Below are 27,732 nucleotides of genomic sequence, written 5' to 3' on the forward strand. Positions count from 1 at the left end.
CTGGCAGCGATTAGCAGCATAGCACCGCTCACCGCCAAGGGGGTGAAACAAGTCACTATCCCGGGTCACTGGAGCACAATGCTGTTCTGTTACCGGCTGCAGCGCTACTCCCGAGAGTAATCTGAAACATACAAATACCCTGCAGTCATTAATGCCGTATTAAACCCAAAAAACAAACATTTATTATATTGCTGTTTACCAATTCTTAGGTGTGATGGCTGCAATCTTTGTTTTTGTTTTTTTAGGCTTTTTTACTTTCACCTGGTGATCCTGCCAGAAAGTCTATTTTTTAGCTTCCTTTAACAGACCAAGCTGTCTAGCAAAAGTGCAGTTAGAGGGTTGGAACAAACCATCCATTTACCACTGACAGGTGTGCTTACAATGGTCAGTCTTCAATTTAATACCATCCAGGGCCTTTCTTTCAATGGGAACGTGGGGGTTACATTTATGTAATGGCAAGGGGTGCTGGGTTGTGCTGAAAGGTCTATTGATGCTGGCTGTGGAGGGGATCTATTTTTGCTTGCAAGATCTATTGTTGCTGGGGTTCAATTGCTGCTTAGAGGGATCTACTGTTGGGGAAGGGGCCTATTGCTGGCTGCTGCAAGATCTGTTGCTGCTGGGTGTATTTTTTTTGTGGGGGTCCATTGTTGCTGAGGGGATCTCTTGTTGTGGGGGGGGGGGGGTAGCTGCTGGGGATCATTAACAAATTCCATACAAATTACTTGGCACCACAAAAAACTTTGTCCTAGGGCGGTACTGAGATGTGGTAGCATTCTGAGCGCCCCCCCCCGAACCCTGCATTCTGAGCGCTCACCCCCCGAACCCTGCATTCTGAGCGCTCACCCCCCGAACCCTGCATTCTGAGCCTTCCCCCCCCGAACCCTGCATTCTTAACGCCCCCCCGAACCCTGCATTCTTAGCGCCCCCCCCCCCCCCCCGCCCGAACCCTGCATTCTGAGCGCCCCCCCCCCCCGAACCCTGCATTCTGAGCGCCCCCCCGAACCCTGCGTTCTGAGCGCCCCCGAACCCCCGAACCCTGCGTTCTGAGCGCCGGTGTACACAGTATATAATACAGTGCAGGCGGTGTATATAATAGAGTGCAGGCGGTGTACACAGTATATAATACAGTGCAGGCGGTGTACACATTATATAATACAGTGCATGCTTTACTGCATCAACAGACTGATTTTACAGTTTTAAGTTTAACAGTTTAATTCATATTTTAATGTTCAAAGCAAACTCCCCCGTCCATCCGTGTCTCCATGCTTTATTCTTTTGTGATCACTTTGAAAAACACCTCCCTAGCATTTTTGTCCATTGCAATCTTTAATAAAGACAGATGATTCATGTAGCGTTTACTTTCTGGAATCCATCTGTCCTTAGCTGAGGCATGCAGGTAAGAGTGTTCTGAGAAAGCCCCTCCTGCGCCTCACATGAAGGCTCCTGGGATATATGCCATCATTTTGGCCTAGGTCAGAAACCAGGAACCTCCAGAAAATAGTTTTTTACATAAAAAAAAAAAAAAAACATAATAGGGAGGGTGTGCTTTGCTGAGGAAGCCCCTCCCCCATGAAGACTCTTGGGATGTATGACATCATTTTGGTCTAGGCCAGAAACCAAGAAGCGGCTGAAAAAATGTTTTAAAAATCTTTTTTTTTTTTTTTTTTTAAATGTAAAAGCCTGGGAGCTGCTTCTGAATCAAAGCTCAAGCAACAACAGTGACGACATCTAAGTGAAGCGCGCTGAGCACGGAATGGGACTTGCAATCCTGGATGGGAAAATGTGCATTTTGCTGCTTTTACAGATCAGTAGACACATTTATGTGCAGATGGCACGTCTCCTTCGCCGTGATCAGGTGCACTGTGTATTATAATTAGTTTCTGGCCCTGAATGCCTGCCTGTTCTGTTTTTTTTTTTTTTTTTTTTTTTTTTTTAATAGACATATTTATTTTGCGCTCTTGTCATTGTGGCTGTTTGTAGCTGTACATGAACCTTAGTTTGTAGAGCATCTTCAGACAACACATGGAATTGGTTCATAAACTAATGCTGTTAAAATGTTCAAATATATGAAAATCTGAAAGTGCACTCCTGTTTGTTTAGAGACTTCTGTGATCACAGCATGAATTTCTTTTTATAGCATCAGCATTGTAATACAAATAGTTATTTTTGACATTCCAATATCAGCTTGCTTGAAAAAAAAATATCTCCTTTCATATTGAGTGCTGCCTGTCTGCTGGTCATCTCTTTCCGCAACTTCCTGGATTCCCAGCATGCTTTACAGCGTCTCCATTTCTAAGGACTACATATCCCATGGTACCTTGCCTACAAGCAGTGATTCCAGTACTGACTCCACCTCTTAAAACTCCTCTCAGAAGGCAGGCTCTGTGAAATGTGTGACACAGCAGTGCCTAGTCCTAAATGATAGTGTTTTATTCCTGCGCTACCACTGGTGATCTATCAAATGTCAGGGGCTGCTGCTACTACCGGAATGGATCACACCGTATCCACTTAATGTGAAACTAAAGATATGTTGGTATTGCGCTGTCCCTATATTAAATAACCCTCCGAGGGTGATAAGTATAATGCCTAGTTACATAAATCAATAGTGTAATATAAAAATATATATCTATAAATGTCTACTGAATAGTATCAAAAAGTGCTACATTAAATAAAATAAAATAAACACACCACAAAGGTGATAGAATCCAAATAAATGAAAATCAAGTGAACAAAGGTAAGTAACTAAAAATAGTCTCTTAAAAAATTACTATTTTGATAAAGTGCAGAAAAAATGCAAAAAAAAAAAAAAATGCAAAAAAAAAAAGGTAAACGCACTACAGAGTCAATTGAAAACCACCACGGAGACACAACTGCTTCAATTGAGTGCAAAGCCAAAAAACAGTGAATTGATCATAAAGTGCCAAGTGCGTCTTATAAATATGCAAATAAGTAAACACTCTCCAGAGGTGATATAAGTGAACCACCCTAATAATAAACAAATGATATACAAGAAAATAAGAGAGTATACCTAGACCAAAAAGAGGGTACCCTCTCCTGATCACATGGGAATAAACTTTAGAATAAACAAAAAATATATATAGTAGTAAACGCACTACAGAGCCGGCTGTAACATACGTTATATCAGAATGAATCCGGCCTCTATAGATTAAATATACATATTGAAATCCATCAAAAATAAAGATATAAATATTCAAGTCTATAAATAAACAGTCTCCTTTAAGTGCAAGTGCTTTGTGCAAACTTGTGCAAATTCAACTGAGGTGCGGATCTCCCAGTGCTTAATCCCGCTGTGATCACACTTTAGTGGGCAGTGGCCCCTTACCTATAGCAAGGAGGGATTCGCATAGAGGTATATAGATTTCTTTGTCTTCTCTCCTGGTAAATTCGGTCACCTTCTCCTTTGAATTTTATTCTTATTGCTCCATAGGACCCAATAGATTAATAGAGAGGGAATACCATAGTGTAGTATTTCACAAATGGCATTTATTAAAATTTTTCATACACAGGATACTCGCACATTAATAGATAGAAAAAAGCCTTTTTCTAGTAATCAGCAGAAAGTGCATCCACAGTCAGCTTCCTTCCCGTCCCTACGCGTGACATCACATCACGTGACTTCATCAGGGGGACCGATGCAGTTGCAGGCACCATACGCCATGCTGTTCCCGGCACGACTCTGCATCACAGCAAGAGGCCAAGCACACTTTTTTTGAATTGGCAACAGATGCATCCTCATGGATAGACGCTAATGAACAGTCCATTCGCCAGACCAGAAGAGCCGCAGTGGAGGGTGACTGAAGGCCACATACCGGACCCATCAAGGAGAGGTGAGCACCATGCTCCCCATCTTTATTACGTTTCCTGCACAAGAAGCAGACAACCCGGCTGGGAGACCCAACACCCTTTTTTTTTTTTTTTTTTTTCTCCCAGCGTTGAGAGCAATGTGTTTTGAGCGATTAAGGCAAACTTAACGGCCCCCCCATGAGGTACACAGTAAACCCTAAATTTAAGTATCCGCCTTACTTTTCTACACAGTTCAAGCCGCCCGATTTACTATCAAAATGCAGACAGGCAACCGTTTGTCCAGTCACAGGTGTGATGAAGCCTCCAAAGTTGTTTTTTTTTATTTATTTTTTGTCTATCAAATCCAAGGTTGAATTAATCGGTCACTGTTCCGGAACTACCTACCTCAACTCTGCCCACTATACATTTACCACAATGCTATGCAGGCCTGCCAGCTGCTATACCGCTGCTCCCTTAGTGGCCAAGCATGAGCAAGCAACACCTGGAGAACTAGAGGCCCAGGCCTCCCCAAACCATCTCATTTCAGAGTTCCACTTCCACAGATGACCACTGTACCCATATTGTCCTGGAACATTAGAGGTCTCCAGGACCCACTAAAATGTACCATGGTTTCCACGATTCTTGGGAAACATGCCCCGGCAATTTATTGCCTTCAGGAGACTCATTTGGTTCCCGACACGGTATCCTGTATAAATGATGCATGGCTGGGAGGGGACTATCACTCTACGCACACCACCTATTCCAGGGGGGGGTGAGCGTACTAGTGCATAGGTCGATAGATTTTGTTATATGACCAACTGACACTGAGGGGAGATATGTTATACTAGAATGTAAAGTGTACCAATTGAAATGTATTTTAGCTGCTCTGTATATCTCTCCCCCTTTAACTCGGAGGCATTGAGAACACTTCTGGCCTTCCAATTAAGCCACCCTGATCTCCTGCTAATAGCTGTGGGAGATCTGAACTGCTACATGGACCCCGTCCTGGACAAGCACCCGCCCCCAGGGATCGGCTGTAAAATTGCCCAAACGGCACTGCGGAAGTTTGCTGAGGTGGTGGGTTGGTTGGATCCATGGCGGGACCATAACCCTCTGCAGAAGCAGTTCTCGTGTTTTTCAAAGACGCACCTGTCCCTGTCGAGGATAGATCTGTGCTTTTGCACAGCCCAGACGTCCCGTTTCCTACAAGAAATTCACTATCTTGGCAGAGGCATCTGACCACTCCCCTATTCTGATCCAACTAATTGCCAGACCAACCGTGAACCTGCAAAGGGCCCCCTGGAAACTCAATGCCTTTTGGTTGAACTTGATTCCTCTCACGAAGGCCTACTAGAGGCAATTTGAGAATTGTGGGAGAGAAATGCAGACCACCCTGATCTTAACACTGCATGGGATGCCTTTAAAGCAATTATGAGGGGTTCTCTCATAAAAGTGACCAATATTAAAACCAAGACTAGAGCACAGGGGGAACAGGTGGAACAGTTCGCCGGCTTGAGAGAGTAGTGCCCTGTCTCTGGCACAACCAGAGACAGGGCACTACTGTTAGATGCCCATAAAGCTTTCGACAGCATAGAATGGCGATACCTCTGGGTGGTTCTGGGCAGTTTTGAATTCAGAGACACGTTTTTGTCCTGGGTCAAGCTGCTCTATAGCTCCCCACAGACAGTCATCAGACAGGCAGGACACATTTCCCCTCCCTTCAGGATCCATAGGGGGACACGTCAGGGCTGCCCTTTTGTTGGGGCAATAGAGCCAATGGCTGCCCTGATTAGGTCTAGCCTGAGGTTCAGAGTTTTAAGTTCAGGGAACTACAAGAGAAAATCATGCTATACACAGATGACACAATGCTGCTGCTGGGAGACACTTCTGACTCCCTAAAAGTGGCGATGTCAATCATAGTTCAGTTTGGGAAGCACTCTGGGCTGGTAATCTGCTCTAAACCTTCCCTAATGGCACTGGATGCAGACCCAGAAGCCCAGGACGTTGCGGCTCTTCAAATACCACTAACCTCTAGCTTCAAATACCTAGGCATTCAGATCACCCTGAAAATACTACACTATTACATCCCTCTTAACCTGTCACCACTACTGGGACAAATATGTGCCAGGATTAAAGTATGTTCGAGACTAAAAATGTCACTAGTTGGAAAGGTCAACCTTAGTAAAATACTTTGTATGCCCCAGCTCTTTATCTGCTCCACAACACCCCCATGGTGACTCCTCTTGAAATATTTTGCATAATCTCAATTTTTAGGTCCTTCTTATGGCAGGACAAGCCCCCCCAGAGTGAAGCTGGAACAACTTCAGAAACCTAAAGATGAGGGCGGTCTAGTTTTGCCTAATCCATGGCTTTACTACATTGCAGCTCAGCTGCAGCATGTGGCATGAGCCCTTTCCCCCCCTGGACGGGGAGGGCCTCACCGTGGCAGACTCCATTAGAACCCTGATGGCCATGCCAAGGGGATCACAGATGTAGCAGAGGGCCTAGAGGCTCTGGCTTGCGTAAAGTCCAATAAGAGATTCCCCACAAAAAGTTTGGAATAAGGCCAGACAGTTACAAGCAGTAGAAGGCTTCACTAAATTTAGCCCTATATGGAACAATGGGTACTACCTGGAACTACAGATGCTGATGTGTGGGGCTCGATGGAGGAAGCATGGAGTCACACTTATGCCACATTTTACATTCAGGTAAACTGAGCTCTTTCCCTTCTCTAATGCTGCGTACACATGATCGGAATTCTCGGCGGAAAAAGTTCTGATGGTTTTCCCGACTGAATTCAGACGGAATTCTTGCCTACACACGGTCACATCAAATTCCGATCGTTTATAACGCAGTGACGTACAACACGTACGACTGGACTAGAAAAAGGAAGTTCAATAGCTTCTGTCTCGTAGTTGAATCTGAGCATGCGTGATTTTTGGCGTGTTGGAATTGCATACACAATATCAGAATTACCGATAGAAAGCTTTTCCGTCTGGAAAATTGAGAACATGCTATCAATTTTTGGCTGGTGGAAATTCAGACAGCTAAATTGCGATGGAGAATACACACGGTCGCATTTTCTGATGAAAAACTCTCATCTGTCTTTTTCTGGCCGGAATTCAGATCGTCTGTACGCGGCATGAGAGAGCGATTTCGGCTCCTCCAGACGATGCACTTCTATTACCTTCAATTGTAACACGCAAAAAGGGTTCAATCCAATGAGATTCCCTTGGACTCTATCCCTGCCCCCCATATTTCACTACATGGAAGAGGTGAACACCCTCAAAGGCTTTATCTCTGTTACTCGATGATACTTGGGGTATTCCTGACAGGGTTTACCCTAAAGGCAACGACTAAGTCTGAAAGGGACGTGGGTCCCCTTGAGAGAGTCATCAGTGGGAAGAGGCGTTACAGGCAGTAGGAATGTCATCCTTAAATGTAGCACAGCGACTATCCCAGTTGTAGATTATACTGAGTGCACTACACGCCAGCCAAGCTGGCCAGAATATGAGTGAAACCAGACTCAAACTGCTCAAGAGACCACGGGGACTTGATCCATATGCTGTGGCGCTGCCCCAAGCTATACCTATACTGGACAGGGGTCCTAAAAATTAACAATGCATTTTCCGTCTCCATCCCGACTGACCCCAATTCATGCCTGCTAGGTATCCTAGACAACCTCCCCCTAGAGGACAACCTTAAACCACCCATCGCAAGGGCCCTGTATCAGGCATGCCTGCTCATCCTTCGAAGATGGAAGGTGGCTGAGCCCCCCCCGCCCGAGAGTGGATTGGACAGATGGGTGACACCTCACGGCTGGAAAAATTAATATTCCAACATAGGGGACGTCAGAGCAAATTTGATGACCAGTGGTCACCCTGGCTGAGCTCACCGGGGCTACCCCTGGTGGACCTCATACTAGATAGGTTACTGGGGTGCTAAATCACAAAAGATAACACACCAGGTCATATTAATGGTCCATAGAAAGAGCAGCAGGTCTTGAGGATCACAGGAATACACTAATAACGTTGTAAATGGAATGTCCTAGACAGTGGTGCAGTGATGCCTATTGTTGGTGTATGTATATTGTGAGTTCGTGGAACTGGAATTTGTAAATTAGAATTTTTCAATAAAACCTTTTTTCTGTGAACAAAAATGATGAAACTCAGAGTTTCTTTACGACAAACAATTCTTCAAAATAAACTGCACAAATGTCCTGTTTGCCTTTAAAGAAAATTACGGGGGGGGGGGGGGGGACAAAAAATTGAGCCAAAATAAGTCAACCATAGGGATAGTCATTCAGCTATGTCCTTGTTTTAGTTTTGCATCTGCTGTTTAGAAGAAAAGCTAATGATTCACATCAAAATTCGGCTACTTTAACTGCAGAGGCATGTTTACAACACGGGGTTTCTGTGTATGTTCATGACCGTGCAGAATGTGAAGTCTGTGCTGGATGTAGACCCCCTCCAATTAAGCAGTGGTGATCAACATAGTCAGGGGACTGGGTGCTGGAGTTATTCAGAGTTGACATATGATGGGCTTTTTTTTTTTTTTCCTTATCGACTTTATTCATTTCACATGTTTTACACTAGGTTCTTGCCGGTCACCGCCATCCCGTGTTTGCCTGCTTAAAAGTGGCCACAACTGTATCAAGCAGGTTCTGGTGTTTGGACCAGAGATCACAATTTCATCAGGAAAGCTCTCAGAAATGAAGGGTATTACAACATCTATTACAGCCATACAGATGGAGAATTGCACTCCGTTTTGCATACCACGTACATACCACTTCGTGCAGACCCAGTTTTCTCTGGATCCTCCATGAGTTGCCATGTTGTGGGCCGATCGGCTGGCAGCACCATACCAAACCGTGACGGTCTAGGTAGGCTCAGGATTAAGGAGTCTCTTATTGCCATGGTGTTGGCGGCCGGCTCCCCTGCATCATGGCAATGTATGACCCTGAATCGGGGCAGGCAGCATGCAGGGCTGTCCACAGGATTTAAGAAAAGACTGAAGAACGTCCATACTTAAGGGACCTCTGGAAGGCCTTTTATTTGGGGGTGGGAGCTCTGATGTGATGGGGGGGGGGGGGGGGAACCACTGACATGTAAAGGGGCTTCTCATGTGAAGTTAATTTCATCAAGCTGATTGTGTGCGTTGTCCCAGCCTCAGGTTTCTTAACATTTACATTTTAGACTGGGGTGCCTCGGGATTTTGCATACTTTATAAGGGCGATGCAACTATCAAAAAAAAAAATTGCTGTTCTAGGTGCATTAACACAAAAAGCATTAAAGCCGACACAGCCGGTCACATTCTAGCATGCTGCAGAGAAGGACCTTTGCTCTGTGTGCTCATGCAGTGGTCTCTCTGAAGAGGTTAGAAATGCCCCCTTTTGAATCAAACCTGTAGCCCTGCAATCAGTAAAGCCCATGTTTCCTGCTAATTTGGGAGTTCTCGCTCGGACTCAGCCCAGTAAGTGTTGGATTTTTGCTTCCACAAACACAAGGGTTTTCAGCTGCAGCATGCCTTAGGCTCTCAGGATAGCAACACAGGCTCTCAAGATGGTTGCACTAGATGGCCCCATGTTGTATTCAGGCTCTCCGGATGGTTACCCTGGATGGCCCCAAGTCCATATTCGGGCTTTTAGGATGGTTACACTGGATGACCCCATGTTGTATTTGGGCTCTCAGGATGGTTTCAACTGGCAACAGTCCATATCCAGGCTCTGAAGATGGTTACAATGGATGTCGTATTTACAGAGGCTTGTCTAGTGAAAATGGTGCCTATGGCAAGCACTGAAACTGCGCCACTGTCAAAACATTTGAAACCCATCTTTCAGATAACCTTAACAAAAACCGCTAACAAAACTACAAGTCAAGCTCTTTAATCTTTCAATTAACATATTATGGATTGGCACCGATGGGCCCTGTTTTTTTTTTTGGGGGGGGGGGGGCGGCTTTGGTGACATAGGGTGTTCTAAACAGACCCCTAATATCCGTACACAGCGGACACTATCCGACAGGACACTGGCCCTGCTCCCAGTATAGCAGTAACAGAGGGCACGATTTTGGCTTTGAGGACGTTAACACTCGTGTGTTACACATATATATATATATATATATATATATATATATATATATATATGTATGTATGTATTATTATTATTATAAAACTTTTTTTTTTTTTAATGCAAGCCAATCAAGTTATAGAAGGATCTCCATTCATTTTCTATGTCCAGTTTGGGCTCTACAAAATACATTTTTCCTTTTGTCTTCCCCTACTAAACAGTACTTAATGGCTTCCCTCATATTTTCAGTATTAAATGTCCGTATGATCTGTGGATTATTCCTGGCTTCTTGTATTGCCTTGTGTTTGGGTCATAGTGCTGTGCACTTGCATTACTAGCATATACTATACACCCAATAGATGAAATGCAATCCAATGTTCAAAGCTATGAAAGGCAGTTTTACATTAGCACTTTTTTTTTGATAATGTGACAGTGTTTCCACGCTCTGGCTTTCGCACCTAGATTCAATCACCATTACACCTGTTACTAAAACATGCAACTTAGAGTTAACACTATACACGCTGTGTACTGAACAAATCCCAAATTCCATATAGCCAACAATAACCAACTGAGTCTTTTCTGATTGCAACGGGAGCCTACTGGCCATAACTTCAAATGAAACACATTTAACAAGGGCTACACTAAGTATTTAAAGCGATTCTTATGAGATCTTATTCAATGGGGAAATCTGATGCCGACTCTGATGCAAGGAGGATTCTTTTGGTTCTGATGTAAGGGGGATTCTGAAGTAGACTTTGTAAAGTGGGTCATTGATGTTAGAGGTGCACGATTAATCGCGAAAAGATTGCGATCTCGATTCACCCCCCCATGAGATCTAAAATCTGGATGACCCGCGATTTTCGATTTAGTGCCACCGGTTCCACGTTACCAGCGGATATAGGAACTGACGTCAGCCACCGGAACTGACATAATTCATCGGAGCTCGCGATGCTGCCTGGGCATTGTGTGGCTACAGTGGCCAGCAAACAGCAGTGAGTGCGCACTGCGATGTTGGTCTACAACTCCCAGCTTGGCTGATTCTAGGGGGGTGTGGTGACATACAGTACAGAGGAGGACTGGAGTGGACTACAGCATGGCCCTATAGGGTGAGTTGTTAAGTAATGAGGCTGGTGTACAGAGGACTGCAACCCCCAGCATGGCTGATTCTATATTATGGGGCACTGCAACCCCCAGCGTTACTGTTGTATGTTGTATGGGGATTATGGGCCCTATATGGGGCAATATAAACTACCTGAAGACTGACTGCCATAAGGCCCTATAGGAGCATGTCTGATTTGGGCTTATGGGGGACTATAACCCCCCAGCATGGTTCTGGTTTATGGGGGACTACAACCCTTAGCATGCCCCTATGTGGGGGGGGGGACATATAACACTGAGAACTGCAACTCCCCAGCATGACTTATTCTCTATGGGGGACTACAATTCCCAGCAGGGACCTGTGTATAGTAGTGAGGACTCCCCACTACTATACACGGGTTCCTGCTGGGAATTGTAGTCCCCTATAGAGAATAAGTCATGCTGGGGAGTTACAGTCCTCAGTGCTATATGTCCCCCCCCCCCTACATAGGGGCATGCTAAGGGTTGTAGTCCCCCATAAACCAATATCGTGCTTGGGGGTTGTAGTCCCCCATAAGCCAAAATCAGTCATGCTGTAGGACTGCTGTTACCAGCACAATCGTTTTGTGGGGGGACTACAACCCTTAGTCGGGCCCTCTAGCGCTTAGTGTATAGTCCTGAGCAGTGTAACTCCCATCATGGCTGATTCTGTGTTATGGAAAGACTACAACTCTCAGCATGGCCCTGTAGTGGGCCTTATTTTTTCTTATTTATTCTCAGTTTTTGAGAATCGTGATCTTCATTCTAAGCAAAAGAATCACGATTCTCATTTTTCCCAGAATCATGCAGCTCTAATTGATCTGATTGGGACTCTGATGTGAAGGAGGAACGCTGATGGGGAACCCTGATGTAAAGGGGACTTTGGGGACCCTGTTTTATTGTGGGGATTCTGGTGGGTCTTCTGCTGTAAGTGGGGGAGTGTCTCTGATGGAGACTCTGATGTAAAATGGGGAACACTGATGGGGACCCTGAGGTCAGGTGGAACCCTGATGTAAAGGGATACTTTAACGTGAAAGGGCCTCTGATGGGACCCTGATGTAGGGGGGGTGCTCTGAGGGAGAGATAGCTTGGCCGCCGCACACCTCACCCTGCCCGAGTGGTTAGCAGGTAAAAGCATACTCGGCTCGATTCATCCAGACCACGGCCTGGAGTCATGGTCTGGATGAATCGAGCTGAGTATGCTTTTACCTGCTAACCACTTGGGCTAGGTGAGGCGGCTGGGCTATCTCTCCCTATTTCTGAAGTATGCTTTGGGTCTGGATGGACCTTTTTCTCAGCCTGCACCCTCACTAGTCGGCGGCACCCAACTCATCGGACCTTTACAGCTTGAGTGGGGACCCTTAAGTATTTATCGTGGGTCAATCGAGCTGAGGCTGCTTTTACCTGCTAACCACCCAGGTGGGGGTGAGGTGGGCAGCGGCCGGGCTATCTCTCCCTATTTCTGAGACATGTTGCTCCTGCTTGGAATCCATTATTTATTTACCTGCAAAAAAAAAAGGAGTTACTATAGAGGAAGTTGACCCTGAAATGATTGTTAGGAAGAAATAGTGCACATGGGAACATTTGATCACGTGTAGTTCTTTTGTATACTCATTTTATTTAACTACATTGTGACACAGATGTTGCCTGTTGGGAGTCATACTGCATGCATTGTGCCCTGTTTAAGGTCTTGCTGGCATATTTTCAACATTCTGACGCTGCCTATTTTGTAAAGCTTGAATAAGGTTAAGGAAAATGCTTGTATGTCTGTTATGTTCTTTCATTGTAAAACAAAAACCATTGAAAGAATAAGTACTGCAGAATAATGGTATTGAGTAGACAATGGTTTATTAATGGACTAAAAGCACTCTGTTAACATTTGGAATTCTTCTGAACACTGGGGATCTTCAACTACTGGTCTATCCGGGCAATTTTAAAACTTTTTTAACACGTTCAAATTTATTTATTTATTTTTTGCTAGAAATGACTGTAAACCCCATAAAAGTATAATGTAATGAAAGCAGAGACCCTGAAAAAATACAATGCTAGTAGTTGCAATGTTTTTGTTTTCGTATTTGCACAGCAATTTATTACATCCCTTTTTTTTTTTTTTGGCAAAACACTAAAATTTATCGCATAATATTGTACCCATTTGTTAAAATATAAAAGATGGGTTGTGTCAAGTAACTAGATGCCAAATATGTCAAGCCTTAAAATTGTGCACATGTGGAATCGTAAAAAAAAGTATGGAACCCAAAATTTCTTTTGAATGCCTTTGGCGATAATCAGATTTCGCGAACTTAGGGTCATGAATTACGACCCTAGAATTAATTATCAATAAAATAAAACAGTCATAATTCCACATACAGTGAAGCACAATAGTCACCAGTGAGTAACAGCACCAAGAGGAACATCCAGGGATATAAGCGCATCAAAGCATTCCACAATACATAATGCAAAAATGGGTACAAAGTGATCCAACTAGAAGATGTTAAGGTAGCATAGCAACAAATCGGCATCTCCAGTATGAAAAGGACAAAATGCAAATAAACTCCAACCCAGTACCGTAGGGCGACAGCACAGGCACAGTGAGATAATTCACCCCACCATTCACTGGGAAAAGGGGAAAAAAGCAGGGGGGGGGAGGGTATAGAGGAAGAAGAGTAAGAATACCTGCATAATGAGGGGAGGGCAGAAAAAGAGGGAGATTTTATGGAGGTATTATACCTATATTAAGATGGGAGCACAGAAAAAGGGGGGGGGGGGGGGTTTGAGGAGTAGAAGGCCAAGATGAATACCTGCATAAAGAGTGGAGGGCAGAAAAGAGGGCATCAATGTCGGGTAAATACAAAGTGGGGGGGACTCAACCTACAGATATGGAAGTCCGTATTCTATTCCAGCCACTAGAAACGCACGTGGGGCTCAAACCCAAGGTTTAAATCAGGGCTTTAGCCTCCACCCAGGCATCCCATATTTTCCCATATTTTTGAAGGCACACATTTTTGAGGGCACTTACAGCCCATGTAGGTAAGCTTATAAAGAGGTAAGACTGAATCGAATAATGATCACCACTGAGTAACTGTAGGTGGGGTTAGGTTGCCTTCATTTCAGAAGGATAGCTTTCCTGGCATAAAAACCAATATAGAACACAAAAGCTGTTCATGAGTTGATTAAGCCACTGACTCAGATGCCTAATAGGAGGACCTTGGGGTCCACACCTGCAGAGAGGTCACCAATTGTGTTAATATCCCAAACCACTGCCTGGCAAAAATCCTGGAGAAGCAGACACTCCTAGATCTGAATAAATGTCCCCACTGCCTGCTTGCACCTGGGACAGTTCTCGGCACATGTAGGAGAAGGAATCTCACCGCTCCAGGAGCACACATGCAGGCTGTAAACCCTCTTTGGATAGGAAGCCACAGGTTCTGGCTATTATCACCAGAAACAGAAGAAAAACAATCGTGATTAAGCACTACAGCTAGTGCGAAACGTCAGCAATTTTTCCTTGTTCGCTGTGTTTGAGCTGTGATGTGATTTCCCAATAAAAGAAAGTGGTCTTCTGAAGAGTGCCGCAGTCCAGAGCTTGTTTTTCATCTGTTGCTCCCGGTGCATGTAGGGTAGATCTGGGCAAGATGCTAAGGGGGGATATAATGACAGGTACTGTTTATGGATACATTGGGGAGATATTGGACCCCCAATATTTCCTCTGCCCTCCAATGCAGATATTCAAATGCAGATCATGCTTGAACTTCTGCATTCTTGGCTGCACTCTGCATCTGAAGGGGAGAGGGCGGTGACCCTGGAAGTGACATAATTCATATCACTCCTGGGGTCGATGGGAGATCTTGGGAAACCAGCATGGGAGCTACAGGGAGAGGGTAGGGGGACACACTTTAAGAGCCTAATAAGAGTGATCAGGCAGCTCTAGGGCCCCCCATATATTTATCGGAAACCTCTTCATGGGCTTTTAAAGCCATTACGAAGCTCACAGCTGCAGTAGATCAGAATGATTTATAGGGAACTAGAAAAGGGGAGATTAATAAAGGCAGCCTCTGTTTGTATCTTATGGCAATGTCCCCATGGCAATACGCACACTCCTATTTGGAGACAGACTGCTGTTCAGACTTTGAAGGACCCTGCTGGTCTTGAAGATAGAGGGCTACCTTTGAGATGTGAGCTTTATCTGACCTCTACACTGGGGTGCTTTCCAAGTCTTGTACCATGTTAGCCACAGAGTCCCTTTCAGATCCAGAGCTGTGTTGCAGCCTCTGGTGTGACCCTGTCTTTGAAGACCCCTGGGACAGTTGGGTGACTTTTCAATCTTCCCACAAATGCAATTTCTCATGGTAAGGTTTGCAGCTAAGGGAGTCGAGCGATGATAATCTCCACTAGGTTTTTTTATTTCATCTTAGAGGAATCAACATTCCACAGCTGTTCCTGCTCCTAAAGCACCAATATGGTGCTTTGGTCTCATTCCACTACCCACCTACAATGGCTTGGTCACCTCTGGCCACCTGAACTGTCATTGGCACCAACTACTTTTGTTTCAGAGTACGCTTTGGGCTTAATTGTGTTTCTGCTATACGGTACAACATGTCTTCTCAGATGACATTCCTGTTGAATTGGGGGTGACCTCAGCGTATACGCTCCCTCCTGGGGCATCGCCTATAATCTAGAGCCTGGGACTCAGGGGCGTAACTATAGGGGGTGCAGCAGTCGCGACTGCAACTGGGCCCTGTGCTGTAGGGGGCCCATGCAGCCCCCTCTACATATGACCGGCAGCAGCATAGGCAGCTAGGGGTACCAGTGCACCATGCACACGGGTTGCTGGAGGTGGAGGGTGACTAGCAGAGATCCATGCTCGACTATCGCACTGGCTGCTCTTTAGTTGTGCATTCCCCGCATGACCTGTGTCCTCAGCCGGATCCTCAGAGTACCCCTCTCCCGATCCATGCATTGCCGCTCAGTCCGATGTCTGTTCTCCCCAGCCAGGGTCCCGCCCCCCCCTGAGTCCGGCCCACACTGCACTGCATACTTCTCCCAGGTAAACAAACTTTAAGCACACAGATGCAGTGCAGCCCTATGAGAGACGGCTCCCTGGAGGACACTGCAGGCTTGTCTGCCAGCCCCCCTCCACCCCCGTCATACACAGATGATGAAAGGTCTTTCTGGGAGATATGCTGATTGCCCGTCCAGCACACTGAATGGAGCCCAGGCCAACATGGATGAGTGCGCTGCCTGCAGCTTGTTCATGGTGAGTGAGAGGACCCCATCCCCCACACACCATTACATACCCCCTCCATCTCCCCCTGGGGACAGGGACCCCTTCTCAGGTGGGGACAGGGACCCCCACCTCCCCTGGGGACAGGGACCGCTTCTCACCTGGGTGCAGTAACTTCATCTGCCCTGTAGAAAAGGACCTCATCTTTTCTGGGGACGGGGACCCCATCCTGCCTAGGGCCAGGAATGGGGCACCTAAAAATAAAAAAAAACGAATAAAAAAAGATGACTGATACCAGTGGAGGAACTACAGGGCTCACAAAGGTCATACCTGTGACCACGCCCTGGAGTTCCACCGCCGGACTCAGAGGGAAGGGCCCTGGCTGGGGTTCAGGGGGGCCCTTCATGGTTTCTTGCATCGGGGCCCTGAAGGTTCTAGTTACGCCACTGCTGGGACTTTTTATTATAGGATAGTCCTCATCCACAGACTTAAAAAAAATTCAGATAAAAGCACAAACATTCATGCATTTTATATGCTTACTTGCAGTATGCCTCTGAACTAGCTAAAAAAGTTAACTACTCCTAGGAGAGTCAATATCCTAACACAACCCCCTCCCTCCTTGCATGTCATAGCCCTCGTTTCCTCTGGGAGTGTGTAATTACCATCTGGTGGTCCAGCTCTTCTGACCCCCACCTAGCTACATAACTTTTTCTGTAGTAGCTGTATGAGAAGCAAAGAGTAATACGATAGAGCATCATTTAAGTGGTGGTGCTAAGGCTGCTGACATCACATTCAAAATGGCGGAGCTGGATGGTAGTCTCCCAGCTTTGGGGTATATACAAAAGGGAGGCTTTTACAAGTAAATGGCATTCATAAAATGTTAAATGTACATATAAGCCTACAGAAAAATATTTATTGAAACGGTGTGACAGTGGGGTACATTTTCTAAAACTGGAGCACTCAGAAGCTGGTGCAGCTGTGCCATGGTGTAGCCAATCCGCTTCTAACTTTGGCTTGTTCAATGTAAGCGTCTGCATAAAAACCAATGAGCTTCCAGGTTTTATTGCCAAGTTCCGTCTTTTTGCACACTCCAGTTTTAGTAATTAACCCCCAGTGTCTCCAACAGTGGCTGACTTGGGAACCAGTGCAAGAAAGATGATGAAGTTGGCACTGGACAATGGTGAAAGGTTCTGTATGTAATGTGTTTGTTTTTTTTTTTTTGTTTTTTTTTTTTTTCAAGGCATTCTCAACAAAGTTGAGCATAAACATGTTGATACTTCCATGTTTATTCTATTTTCAATTTGCATAAGATCTTTCCTCCAAGATAGGAGTATTTCTCGAGTGTGCGGTCTACTGTACTGGAATGTATTAAATGCGCTCTTATAAAAAAATCTCTGAGAGGAGTTGCATGCTTTTGTGACCAGCTTCATTTTGACCAGGAGGAGGAGTGTTTTTTTTTTTTTTTTTTATTTATTTATTTATTTTTTTTTTATTAGCTACGAAGAGGTTGATGTACTAAAGGCAAAAGAGCGGCTTACTTTGCAAAGGTTATCCTTCTGTATCCCTATATGGAGTTAAAGTACGGTACAAAAATATATAATTAGAGCAGTATTAAATATCTCTCTGCCCCGTAATCCATGGGAAGGCCTACTACGTAGGCCAATCCAACCCTCTCCACAGACAGAGGAAGCTGGTGGGGTTTACGTTCTTGAGATGTTAGTCAAGGCTTGATGTCAACCATTCTTTAAGTCCAATGAAGGCTTATGGATACCATAGTCCATGAGAAGCTCACTGCCATGCTAGAGGATTCCCACGCCAAGTGTTTTTTTTTTTTTTAAGGACTGGGACCCATGGATAATTGAAATGCTTGCTTGAGTAGAGATTGTACCTCAGTCTTGGTGTGATCACTGTTTGCTATCGATAGGATTAGCTCTTTGTTCACAGGCTTTCCAACCCCCTATCGCCCCTTATTCTGCCCCCCCCCCCCCCCCCAGGAATGTTGTTCTCTTAAAGCGTTTGTTACCCCAACACTTATTTCTGAGATCTTTGCTGTACAATGTACTTGTATGAGAAAGTATCCTGCTCTTTGTATTACTTCCTTTATGTGAAATCTCTAATTCTCTGGTGTTCCTACCAGTCCCTGTGATTTCCTGTTAAAAACTGACCACTAAGCAGGAGAGCACACCGTGGTCAGTTCTCTAGCTGTGCTGGGAACTCTGTGTACTCTGCTCCAATAAACGGACTTGTCCTGTCACCCCCAGCTGCCATTCACTAGAAAGCTCAGTGTGCTGCTGTTTTTCCTCCCCCAGCTCTTATGCAGCTGAGAACAGAGGGAATATGATCACTTTTTATCTACAGAAAAATCTTTTGCCTTTCATTTCTATGTTAAACTGAATGGGTTTTTTTTCCAAGGTGATCGTTTACAACCACTTTAACACTTTACTCCTTAACCACTCTCCCTCTATACCCAACTTTATCTACCCCCCTCATGCACTGAGGAGCACCCCCTCTCTATCCCATGCAGAGGCTCTCATTATCGACGAGGAGCACTCCTCATTGGCATTTTTAATACCCCTGATCTGTTCCTGTCTGGTTGTGGAGCCTCAGGGGTTCAACATTCCCATGACCCTTCCTTTTGCTTATGGTCCTCGTTGTTGCAACCAATTGACGTTTCTTTAGCAAACTTTGCTTCTGTTTCTTTGCCTTTATCGCACTTGATCTTGATGTATTCATATATATTGTATAAAACTTTGAAAGACCCAAGATTTTTGAAACAAAATTTTTTTTCTACAATTCCTCTTTAAAGTTGGATATCTTTGGTTTATAATGTTCCTTAACCATCTTATTTCCCTATACAACAGCCCTGTCTTGTAAACAGAGCTCATTTAGTAGAAATGCATGCATAGCGATACATGACATTTAGACATAGCAAGCGAGGCTATAAAATCTGTTGGTATGCGCAAGAAAACAGAGTGGTTTTGTGGTTGGATGATTGAAGTATCACTGAGAGATTTCTCCAGTGACCAAGCAAGCGCGCACTGAACGGCGAAATGAGTAGAACTGCTTAATTGTCTGCCCTCGTAATTAAATTGGAAGGTCTTGCTATTTGTATGCAGAGTGATGCTAGGCTTGTTATAAGAAAACTGCAAATATCTGCTTTCGGTACAAATTTAACAGAGATCCTTGGCTCTTACAGTCAAAAACATTGTGGTTTTGCGGTCAGGAGAGACTGCTTCTTAAATTTCACAAGTTGTTACTTTTGAGCTTTAGTTTCAGTGTAGTAGTGAAAGCGATCTCTTGTCATTGAAAGTGTAACCATATGGGCTTTGCTCGTATATTGCTGACACTTCACTTGATCTTTGTCTCCAACAGTTTTGGCTACTTAAATTCATTGCCACTTGACCATAGGTCAATGTTGTCCCCCCTTTGTGAATTTAACATTTTTTTTTTTTTTTTTTTTAACCTTTTTCAGGAATTCGCATGCTAGATGGGGATGTAACGGATGTTGTTGAAGCGAAATCCCTTGGCATCCGACCTGACTACATTGACATCTACAGTGCAAGCTGGGGCCCCGATGATGATGGGAAGACTGTGGATGGGCCTGGACCCCTGGCCAAAAAAGCCTTTGAGGAAGGCATTAAAAAGGTGATGAACTTAACACGTTTTGTATTAGTTTTGATGTGTTCAAGCAGAAAGCTGGATCTGATAACTTAACCACTTGCCGCCATCCAACAGTAATTTTACTGCTATCTGGTGGCTTGAGCGGGCACTGCATTGTACCAGTACATCACCCCGCTCATGCGCACTGCATGCACTCCCTGGGGCATACAACAGAGATAGCAGCGCACAGCTAGAGCCGGCGGGTGGGAGTTATTGGTGGGGTGTCTGTGGCCAGGTCTGTCTGCCACCCCCCACTCCACACCCCCCCCCCCCCCCGACTTATCAGGCACCAGCCGCCACTGCTTTTGGGATAAATATTTTACATAATACAAGTAAAAAATGACTATTGTAAGCACCCGTCAGCAGTAAATAGTTTGCCAGACAGCATGGCCTTTTAAAGGAAGTTGAACACTAAGGCCGGCTATACACGGTTCAAATTCGAACCATTAATGGGCAGGCTGAATGTACCAAGTTAATAGGTCAACTTGGGTACAACCAGTCCGCTTGATTTGTGATTATATATAGCTATAGCCGTTAGCAATAATAAGTTTTCTCCCAGTGAGAACGGTTTCCCTCGACCACTCCCCCCTCCTCGCCGGGAGAAGATAATTGCTTGGCAGGGCGGGATTACCCTGTCAGCACTGTCTTTGTTGATGGGGGAATTGTGCGAATTTGCACCATCTATGGCCAGCCTAGCAGACTTATTGGCTGTATCACCAAGTGAAAATAAAGGGAAAACGCCTAAAAAAAAAAAAATGCAGGCACCACATCTAAGAATTGCAATAAAATACATTTTTGCTTTTGGTAATTATACTATGGGGTTGATTTACTAAAACTAGAGCGTGCAAAAACTGGTGCAGCTCTGCATAGAAACCAATTGGCTTCTAACTTCAGCTTGTTCAATTAAGCTTTGACAATAAAACCTGAAAGCTGGTTGATTTCTATGCAGAGCTGCACCAGTTTTTGCACGCTCTAGATTTAGTATATCAACCCCAATGTCATGTATTGCAATCTCATGTTTGTATTCTTTTTTTCTCTACATGTGAATTTTATTCTTTGCCGTCTGTGTATTCTCCAATGTGATTTCATTATGAAATCTAAATACTTGGCCTAAAAATTTTGAGGGCTTGTCAACATTTGTCAGCTCAGCGTTACACAGTGGTCGGGTTTAGAGGCAAAGCACAAATATATTTATATTGTGTGCAGTAAGATTTTCCGATGTCCTGGTCCTCCTCCTCCTGTTGTGGTATGATGTCATGAAACAAGATTTTCTATGACACTGGTCCTTGTGGTCAGGGTGTGAATGCAGCTGACACATTGGACACATGCTCTGTAAATGTGATAAGGCACGGAGGGGAGGTGCCCGTGCTGGCTACAAGCCTAAGTACTGGAGAAGTTGTCCAAATATTCCCAGTGGAGGGCGCTGTCGCAGCTGTGTGGGACTGGTGAATGTCCAGTGCTGTCAGGGCTGGATTGTCCTGGCTCAGAATTGGCGGAACCTCAAGGTCTCCATATGTGTGTCCTTTATTAATGATTCTGCTGGGCAGATGACTTGTAAAGCATAAGAAATATTTGTATGTAGAGGAGGAATATGCAATTACTATGGAACATTTTATAGTGAAAAGAGATCTGTCAAGTAAAATGTTGATGTACAGTGCCTTGAAAGCTTTTGTATCCCATGGGATTTTCCACATTTTGTCATGTTACCACCAAAAACGTAGGGTAAATGTATTTTTTTTTTCTTTTTTTTGTGATAGACCACCACAAAGTGGCACATAATTGTGAAGTGGAAGGAAAATTATAAATGGTTTTCACATTTTTGTTTACAAATATACACCTGAAAAGTGTGGCGTGCATTTGTATTCAGCCCCCTTTACTCTGAAACCCCCTAACTAAAATCTAATTGAACCACTTGCCTTCAGAAGTCACCTAATTAGTAAATGGAGTCCACCTGTGTGTAATTTAATCTCAGTATAAATACAGCTGTTCTGTGAAGCCCCTTTAGAGGTTTATTAGAGAACCTTAGTGAACAAACGGCGTCATAAAGGCCAAGGAACACACCAGACAGGTCAGGGATAAAGTTGTGGAGAAGTTTAAAGCAGGGTTAGGTTCTAAAAAAAAAATATCCCAAGCTTTGAACATCTCACGGAGCTCTGTTCAATCCATCATCCGAAAATGGAAAGAGTATGGCACAACTGCAAACCTACCAAGACATGGCCGTCCACCTAAACTGACAGGCCGGGCAAGGAGACCTTTCATCAGAGAAGAGCCAAGAGGTCCATGGTAACTCTGGAGGAGCTGCAGAGATCCACAGTTCAGGTGGGAGAATCTGTCCACAGGAAAAGTATTAGTCGTGCTCTCCACAAATCTGACCTATGGAAGAATGGCAAGAAGAAAGACATAAGAAGTCCCATTTGCAGTTTGTGAGAAGCCATGTGGGGGACACAACAAACATGTGGAAGAAGATGATCTGGTCAGGGGAGACCAAAATTTTACTTTTTGGCCTAAGCAAAATTCTATGTGTGGTGAAAAACTAACACTGTACATCATCCTGAACACACCATCCCCACCGTGAGACGTGGGAGTGGCAGCATCATGTTGTGGGTCAGTTGATTGGAAGATGGATGGAACCAAATACAGCGCAATCTTAGAAGAAAACCTGTTAGTCTGCAAAAGACTTGAGACTGGGGGCGGAGGTTCACCTTCCAACAGGACAATGGCCCTAAACATACAACCAGAGCTACAATGGAATGGTTTAAATCAAAGCATATTAATGTGTTAGAATGGCCCAGTCAAAGTCCAGACCTAAATCCAATTGAGAATATGTGGCAAGACTTGAAAATTGCTTTTCAGACACTGTTCTGTTTTTCAAATGCATTAAGGTAAAAAATGTTTAGGCTTTAGAATCACTTTAATTGGCAGGTAAGAGGGTAAATTTGTCTAACAAATTTAGTACATTTTTTTTAACCTTTAGTGTTCTCTACCATCACATCATAGTGTTTATAGCCTAAAACAAACTGTGAGGATCTTGTGAGCTACCTGTTGTGAAAGTAAAATAATAAAAATATAAAAAATAAAGCTGAAATTGGTGCGTAGTAATGATCGACAGCTGCTAGCACTAATCACGTCTCATAAAGCCGCGTGAAAACAATATAGATTGAAAATGACTATGCTGCGCTATCTCCTGATAATTCCAACAATGATTTTAAAGAGGCAAAATTGCAATAATGAAACAACAAAAAATGAAATGTCATAAACTGACAAAATATATTGCAAAAACGTTTATAGAGTCCTTTGATTCAAATACCACTGATAGAAATCCACCGATAAATATCACTGATCCCAGCGCTCAATGGAAAATGTTCACAATTAAAATTACAATTAAAATAAGAGCTGCTATCATAATCAAAATATCAAAACGGCATATAGTACCACTTGTTCAAAAGATACTGAAAATTAACGTTACTATATTGACAGCGCTAAGTCCTTTGATTGCTGTGATAACATTTGTGTTAAAGTGGGGTGCCCCTAAAAAAATAAAAAAATTAAGTCAGCAGCTACAAGTACTGCAGCTGCTGACTTTTAATAATCGGACACTTGCCTGTCCCAGGGTCCAGCGATGCGGGGGAGCGAAGCCCCTTCCTCGTTCTCTGCTCGCGGCGCCGTCATTCGTACTGTGGGCACCCGGCTGTGGCTTCACAGCCGGGCACCCACTGCGCATGCGCGAGCGGCACAGGGCTCCGTAATACGCCGCACAGTCATCTGGGACACGTGACAGGTCCCAGATGACTGTGTGGCGCGAGGGGCAGTGATTTCACCAGCCCGGGCAAGATAGAAGGCAGACTACGAGGGACCCCCTAGCAACAGGTATTTAGAGGTGAGTAACTTTTTTATTTTTTAAGAATTTTAAGCACTTTTTTTATTTTTTGGTGGCAACACCACTTTAAGTGTCACATTCCACAGACAAAATGAAAATGATTAACAAACATTTAAAGATTTTATATATATATATATATAATAGTGCCACAAATGTGAAGCATAAAGTGCTATAGTGTATATAACAATGACATCCTAATCAATCGAAGATCAGTCCAACATAATTGGTATATAGTCCTTATTAAAAGTATAATGTTGACTTCGTAAAACATGAAGTTCGGTCAGCCGTGCATATGAATCACCTCCGATTCTAAGTTGGCTCTATAGCTCCAAACTGCTCACTGGTGCTGTGTCCAACTCGGGGCATAGAGTCCAAGCCTCAGCCTGCTTCTCCATCAGGGCCTCTGATGGTGGAGATGGCCTTCCATCAAACTGGGACCAGGTTTCAGTCCCCAGGTATGCCCAACTGAGGTTGCAGAGACACTAACTTGTGCAAAGTACAATGACAGGGAACAGAAGGGATTCCAGGAAACAAGCGAAGGTCAGGGCAGGCTGCAGGCAAGCACAAACGGTAGACAAAGTCAAGGTGGGTACACAAAGTCAGATACACAGAATACATGTAATAGAAAAGAAATGGAGGCTTAGAGAACTGTGAAGTTGCTCAGGCAGTCAAGGCAGTTGCGCACACTGCCTGAGCAATTTCACAGTTCTCTAAGCCTCTGTTCCTTTTCTATTACATGTATTCTGTATCTGACTTTGTCGCTATCTGGAGTCTGAGCGCACCCTTTTTCACATATTTTGGGAATGCCCAAAGTTGAAAGAATTTTGGATGATGGTAGCTGACTCAAAACAATCACAGGAGTGCCTCTTGGACAGAACCCAGCAGCTTTCTTATTACATGATACCCCTCTATCCATTTAAAAAAATACAAAAATTCACTCCTAAAACGTCTCATAACTGCAACGAAGGTGTGAATCCTGCAATTGTGGAAGAGCACCAAGCCCTCCAGCTAGATCACATTGGCCAGCCAAGATAACTGAAATTCAACAAATGGAGAACCTTCTCATGGTGCTAAAAGAGCAAGATGAGAAATATTGGAAAGTCTGGACCCCTTATTCATTTACAAAGAACAGTCGTCGCCCCCCCCCAGCATCTTGTAGCTTTTCCACTAACTACCCCCACAGAGCTTTTTCTTTCTCCTTTGATCATTCGTTTCTATCCTCTTTCTGATTTTCTACATCTTGGACCCCTAACCAGGGTTGGTTACAAAAAATATTGAAAAATTAGAAACTGTTGCTCGCTGATGCAATATAATATTATATAATTTTAATGATACTACAACAGAGAAGTATTTCTGAAGACAAGTCTTAACCATGCAATTAGCTCACTTCACAAGAGACAATTATATTCAATATGAACTGTTGATCTGTGGAATTGTAGTACTGTTTCTTTGAAAATAATTTCTAAAAAACTAACTGATAATGCATATTGGCAGGAAGTTTATAAATATGAGGGAAAGGGGTCGGTGACCTGTTCTAATGTATAGGTGAAATCTTCTCAACATGTACAGTCCTTTTTTGCTGCTCCTTGTTCCATTTGCAAAAAAAAAAAAAAAAAATGCAATTTAAAAAAAACGGTTTAGTTTATTTACTGAATAAGCTGCACTTTTTATTTCAAGCATAATAGTCTTACTTACACTGCATTCCACGTTCCCAGTGTAACAAAATGACTTTCAATTTGTACAACTACTCCACACTGTTTTTTTTTTTTTTCCCCCCCTCAAATTTCTATTTTTTTCAGGGGGGGGAAAGGAAAAGTTTTATTCCCATGGCTCTAAAATTTACGGAAATTTTACATTTCTGGTCCTGACTTGCTAAGAATTAAAAAAAATAAACATATATATATATAAATTATTAGTGTGTGTGTATGGATAGATATATATATCTATTATAATCTCTAGCCGTTTTGGTGTATTGTAAAATTGAATAGAAATTACTGAATTTTACATTGCTCATTTTTTTTCTGAGAAACATGACCGTGAGAATGCACTTTAACTTTTATAGAACATCACTCCTATGTATGGGGGCTTTCAGATATGTACATTGTTGTATGACAGTTTTGGCTTCCGGGTTCAGACAATTTTTGTTTTTGTGCCCCTAATAGATTTGCAGTAAGTCCTTTCCTTATTTTCCATGGGCCATGCATTCTCTAAGACATAGAATTGTTTGAAGTTCTGCTGTAAGTAAATAAGTTTAAAAGCTTAATGCCATATTTTTTTTTTTTTATTGTTTTAGGGCCGTAAAGGGCTTGGTTCAATCTTTGTCTGGGCATCCGGTAACGGTGGTAGGGAAGGAGATTACTGCTCCTGTGATGGATATACCAACAGTGTCTACACCATTTCCATTAGCAGCACCACAGAGAATGGTTACAAGCCTTGGTACTTGGAAGAGTGTGCCTCCACCCTTGCTACAACATACAGCAGTGGAGCCTTCTACGAGAGGAAGATAGTAAGTGAATCTTGTTAAGGATAGTTTATCTTTTCATTGTACCTTTTGAAATATTTAAAGTGGTTGTAAACTCTCTGCCAAAACTTTATCATATTTAAATCTACATTTGTCAGGCTATTGATTGCTGCCTGTTGCACTTCACCTACTTTTTTTTAATCTTGTCACAATTAGTGCTTTAAACTTTCACTACGTCACCGGCACATGCCCAGTTTGTCATTCGATTTGCGGCATGCGATATGTGCCATTTCCCTAACAGCATGCCGGGTATGTGTGTTCCATCGAGAGCCGCACAGCTAGGAAGGCTCGCAATACCGCTCCTTCCTTCTCAGTGTCCTGGTTCTCCCGCTATCGCGCATGCGCGAGATTTCGGCAGGGGAACCCAGGAATGGTGGAAATTACATCCATAGCAAAGACAAAAGATGGTGCTGCCGATTCCCAGAAGATTTTTTTTTTTTTTTTTTTTTATACGAAACAAAGGTAGTTCTGAAGCGTTTTTAATATTACAATACTGAATGACTGCTAATGCATTGTTTTTATGACAATATTTAAAAAACAAGCAAAGTAAAGCAGGGTTTACTTTTGAATAGGCAGCAAGCTGCCGTTAGTGAAATTGAAGTCTCAGTGTGTTTGTCACAACCTTTTGCCAGAATGGAAGTATCAAGTCGCAGTCCCACCATATATGGTGTGCCAAACCTACCCCATTGCATTTCCAACATAGGTTTGATACCATGGGGAACCATTTATGCAATTTAGATGGTGTATTTTACCAGTTTGTTAACAGCTTGTATGAAGTCTCTTGATGTCGTATGCTAATCGAGCATTTGGGCGCAAACACACAAGCATGAAGCCGTTGATCATTGCCAAAACAGGTGTTCAACTCTTTTTCCCAAAACCTTTTGTGTTTCGGTAATTCCTGGAGATTGTAACCAAGTATATGCCAGAGAAATTTTCTAAATTTTTTTTTTTTTGGCTGTTAAACACACCTCAAGTGAAGACAAGGGCTTAACACAATGTGTACGTTTATTGGGATTTGAGCCAAAGCTGTGAATTTGGTGATATTCCCAGTAAGATAACGTTTCTTGTCCGCTAACTTGTTGAAGCTCTTGTAATGTTTTCATTCTATGCTTTTCAAAAAAATGGATTGCTATTAAGGGTTTTGTCTCACTTCCTTTCCTGCTTGTATTGTTAGGCCTGGTGGAAACTCTGAGCCCCCGTTCACACCTATGCGAATTAGATGTGCGTTTCCCCGCATCTAATTCGCATAGTAGAATGTGACTGGCTCCCTATGGAGTCGGTTCACATATCTCCGGGGCGGCTGCGGAACACACTGCATAAAAAACGCACGTGTCTTTGGCTCCATTTCAGGGCCGAATTCAGTCATAGAATCGGCCCTTATTCGTCCCTGGAACGGGGACGCACAGCGCTCCTGTGCGTTCCGCAGCGGGTTATAGTGTGAACCCAGGCTTAGTTATGTATTGGGG

General features: G+C 43.7%; 1 protein-coding gene across 1 annotated transcript in view; it reads left to right on the forward strand.

The window, feature by feature from the left end:
• Window positions 1-27,732, forward strand: part of LOC143958235 (proprotein convertase subtilisin/kexin type 6-like) — a 303,257-nt gene that overhangs the window by 191,391 nt on the left and 84,134 nt on the right. Inside the window, exons 7-8 of the mRNA XM_077467752.1 lie at window positions 19,681-19,853; window positions 26,039-26,251. Coding sequence (XP_077323878.1) covers window positions 19,681-19,853; window positions 26,039-26,251 — 386 coding nt within the window. The remainder of the gene's footprint in view (window positions 1-19,680; window positions 19,854-26,038; window positions 26,252-27,732) is intronic.

Source organism: Lithobates pipiens, unplaced genomic scaffold (assembly GCF_037356315.1).
Source record: "Lithobates pipiens isolate NorthernLeopardFrog02 unplaced genomic scaffold, aLitPip1_a1.2 Scaffold_6, whole genome shotgun sequence".
Classification (NCBI taxonomy): Eukaryota; Metazoa; Chordata; class Amphibia; order Anura; family Ranidae; genus Lithobates; species Lithobates pipiens.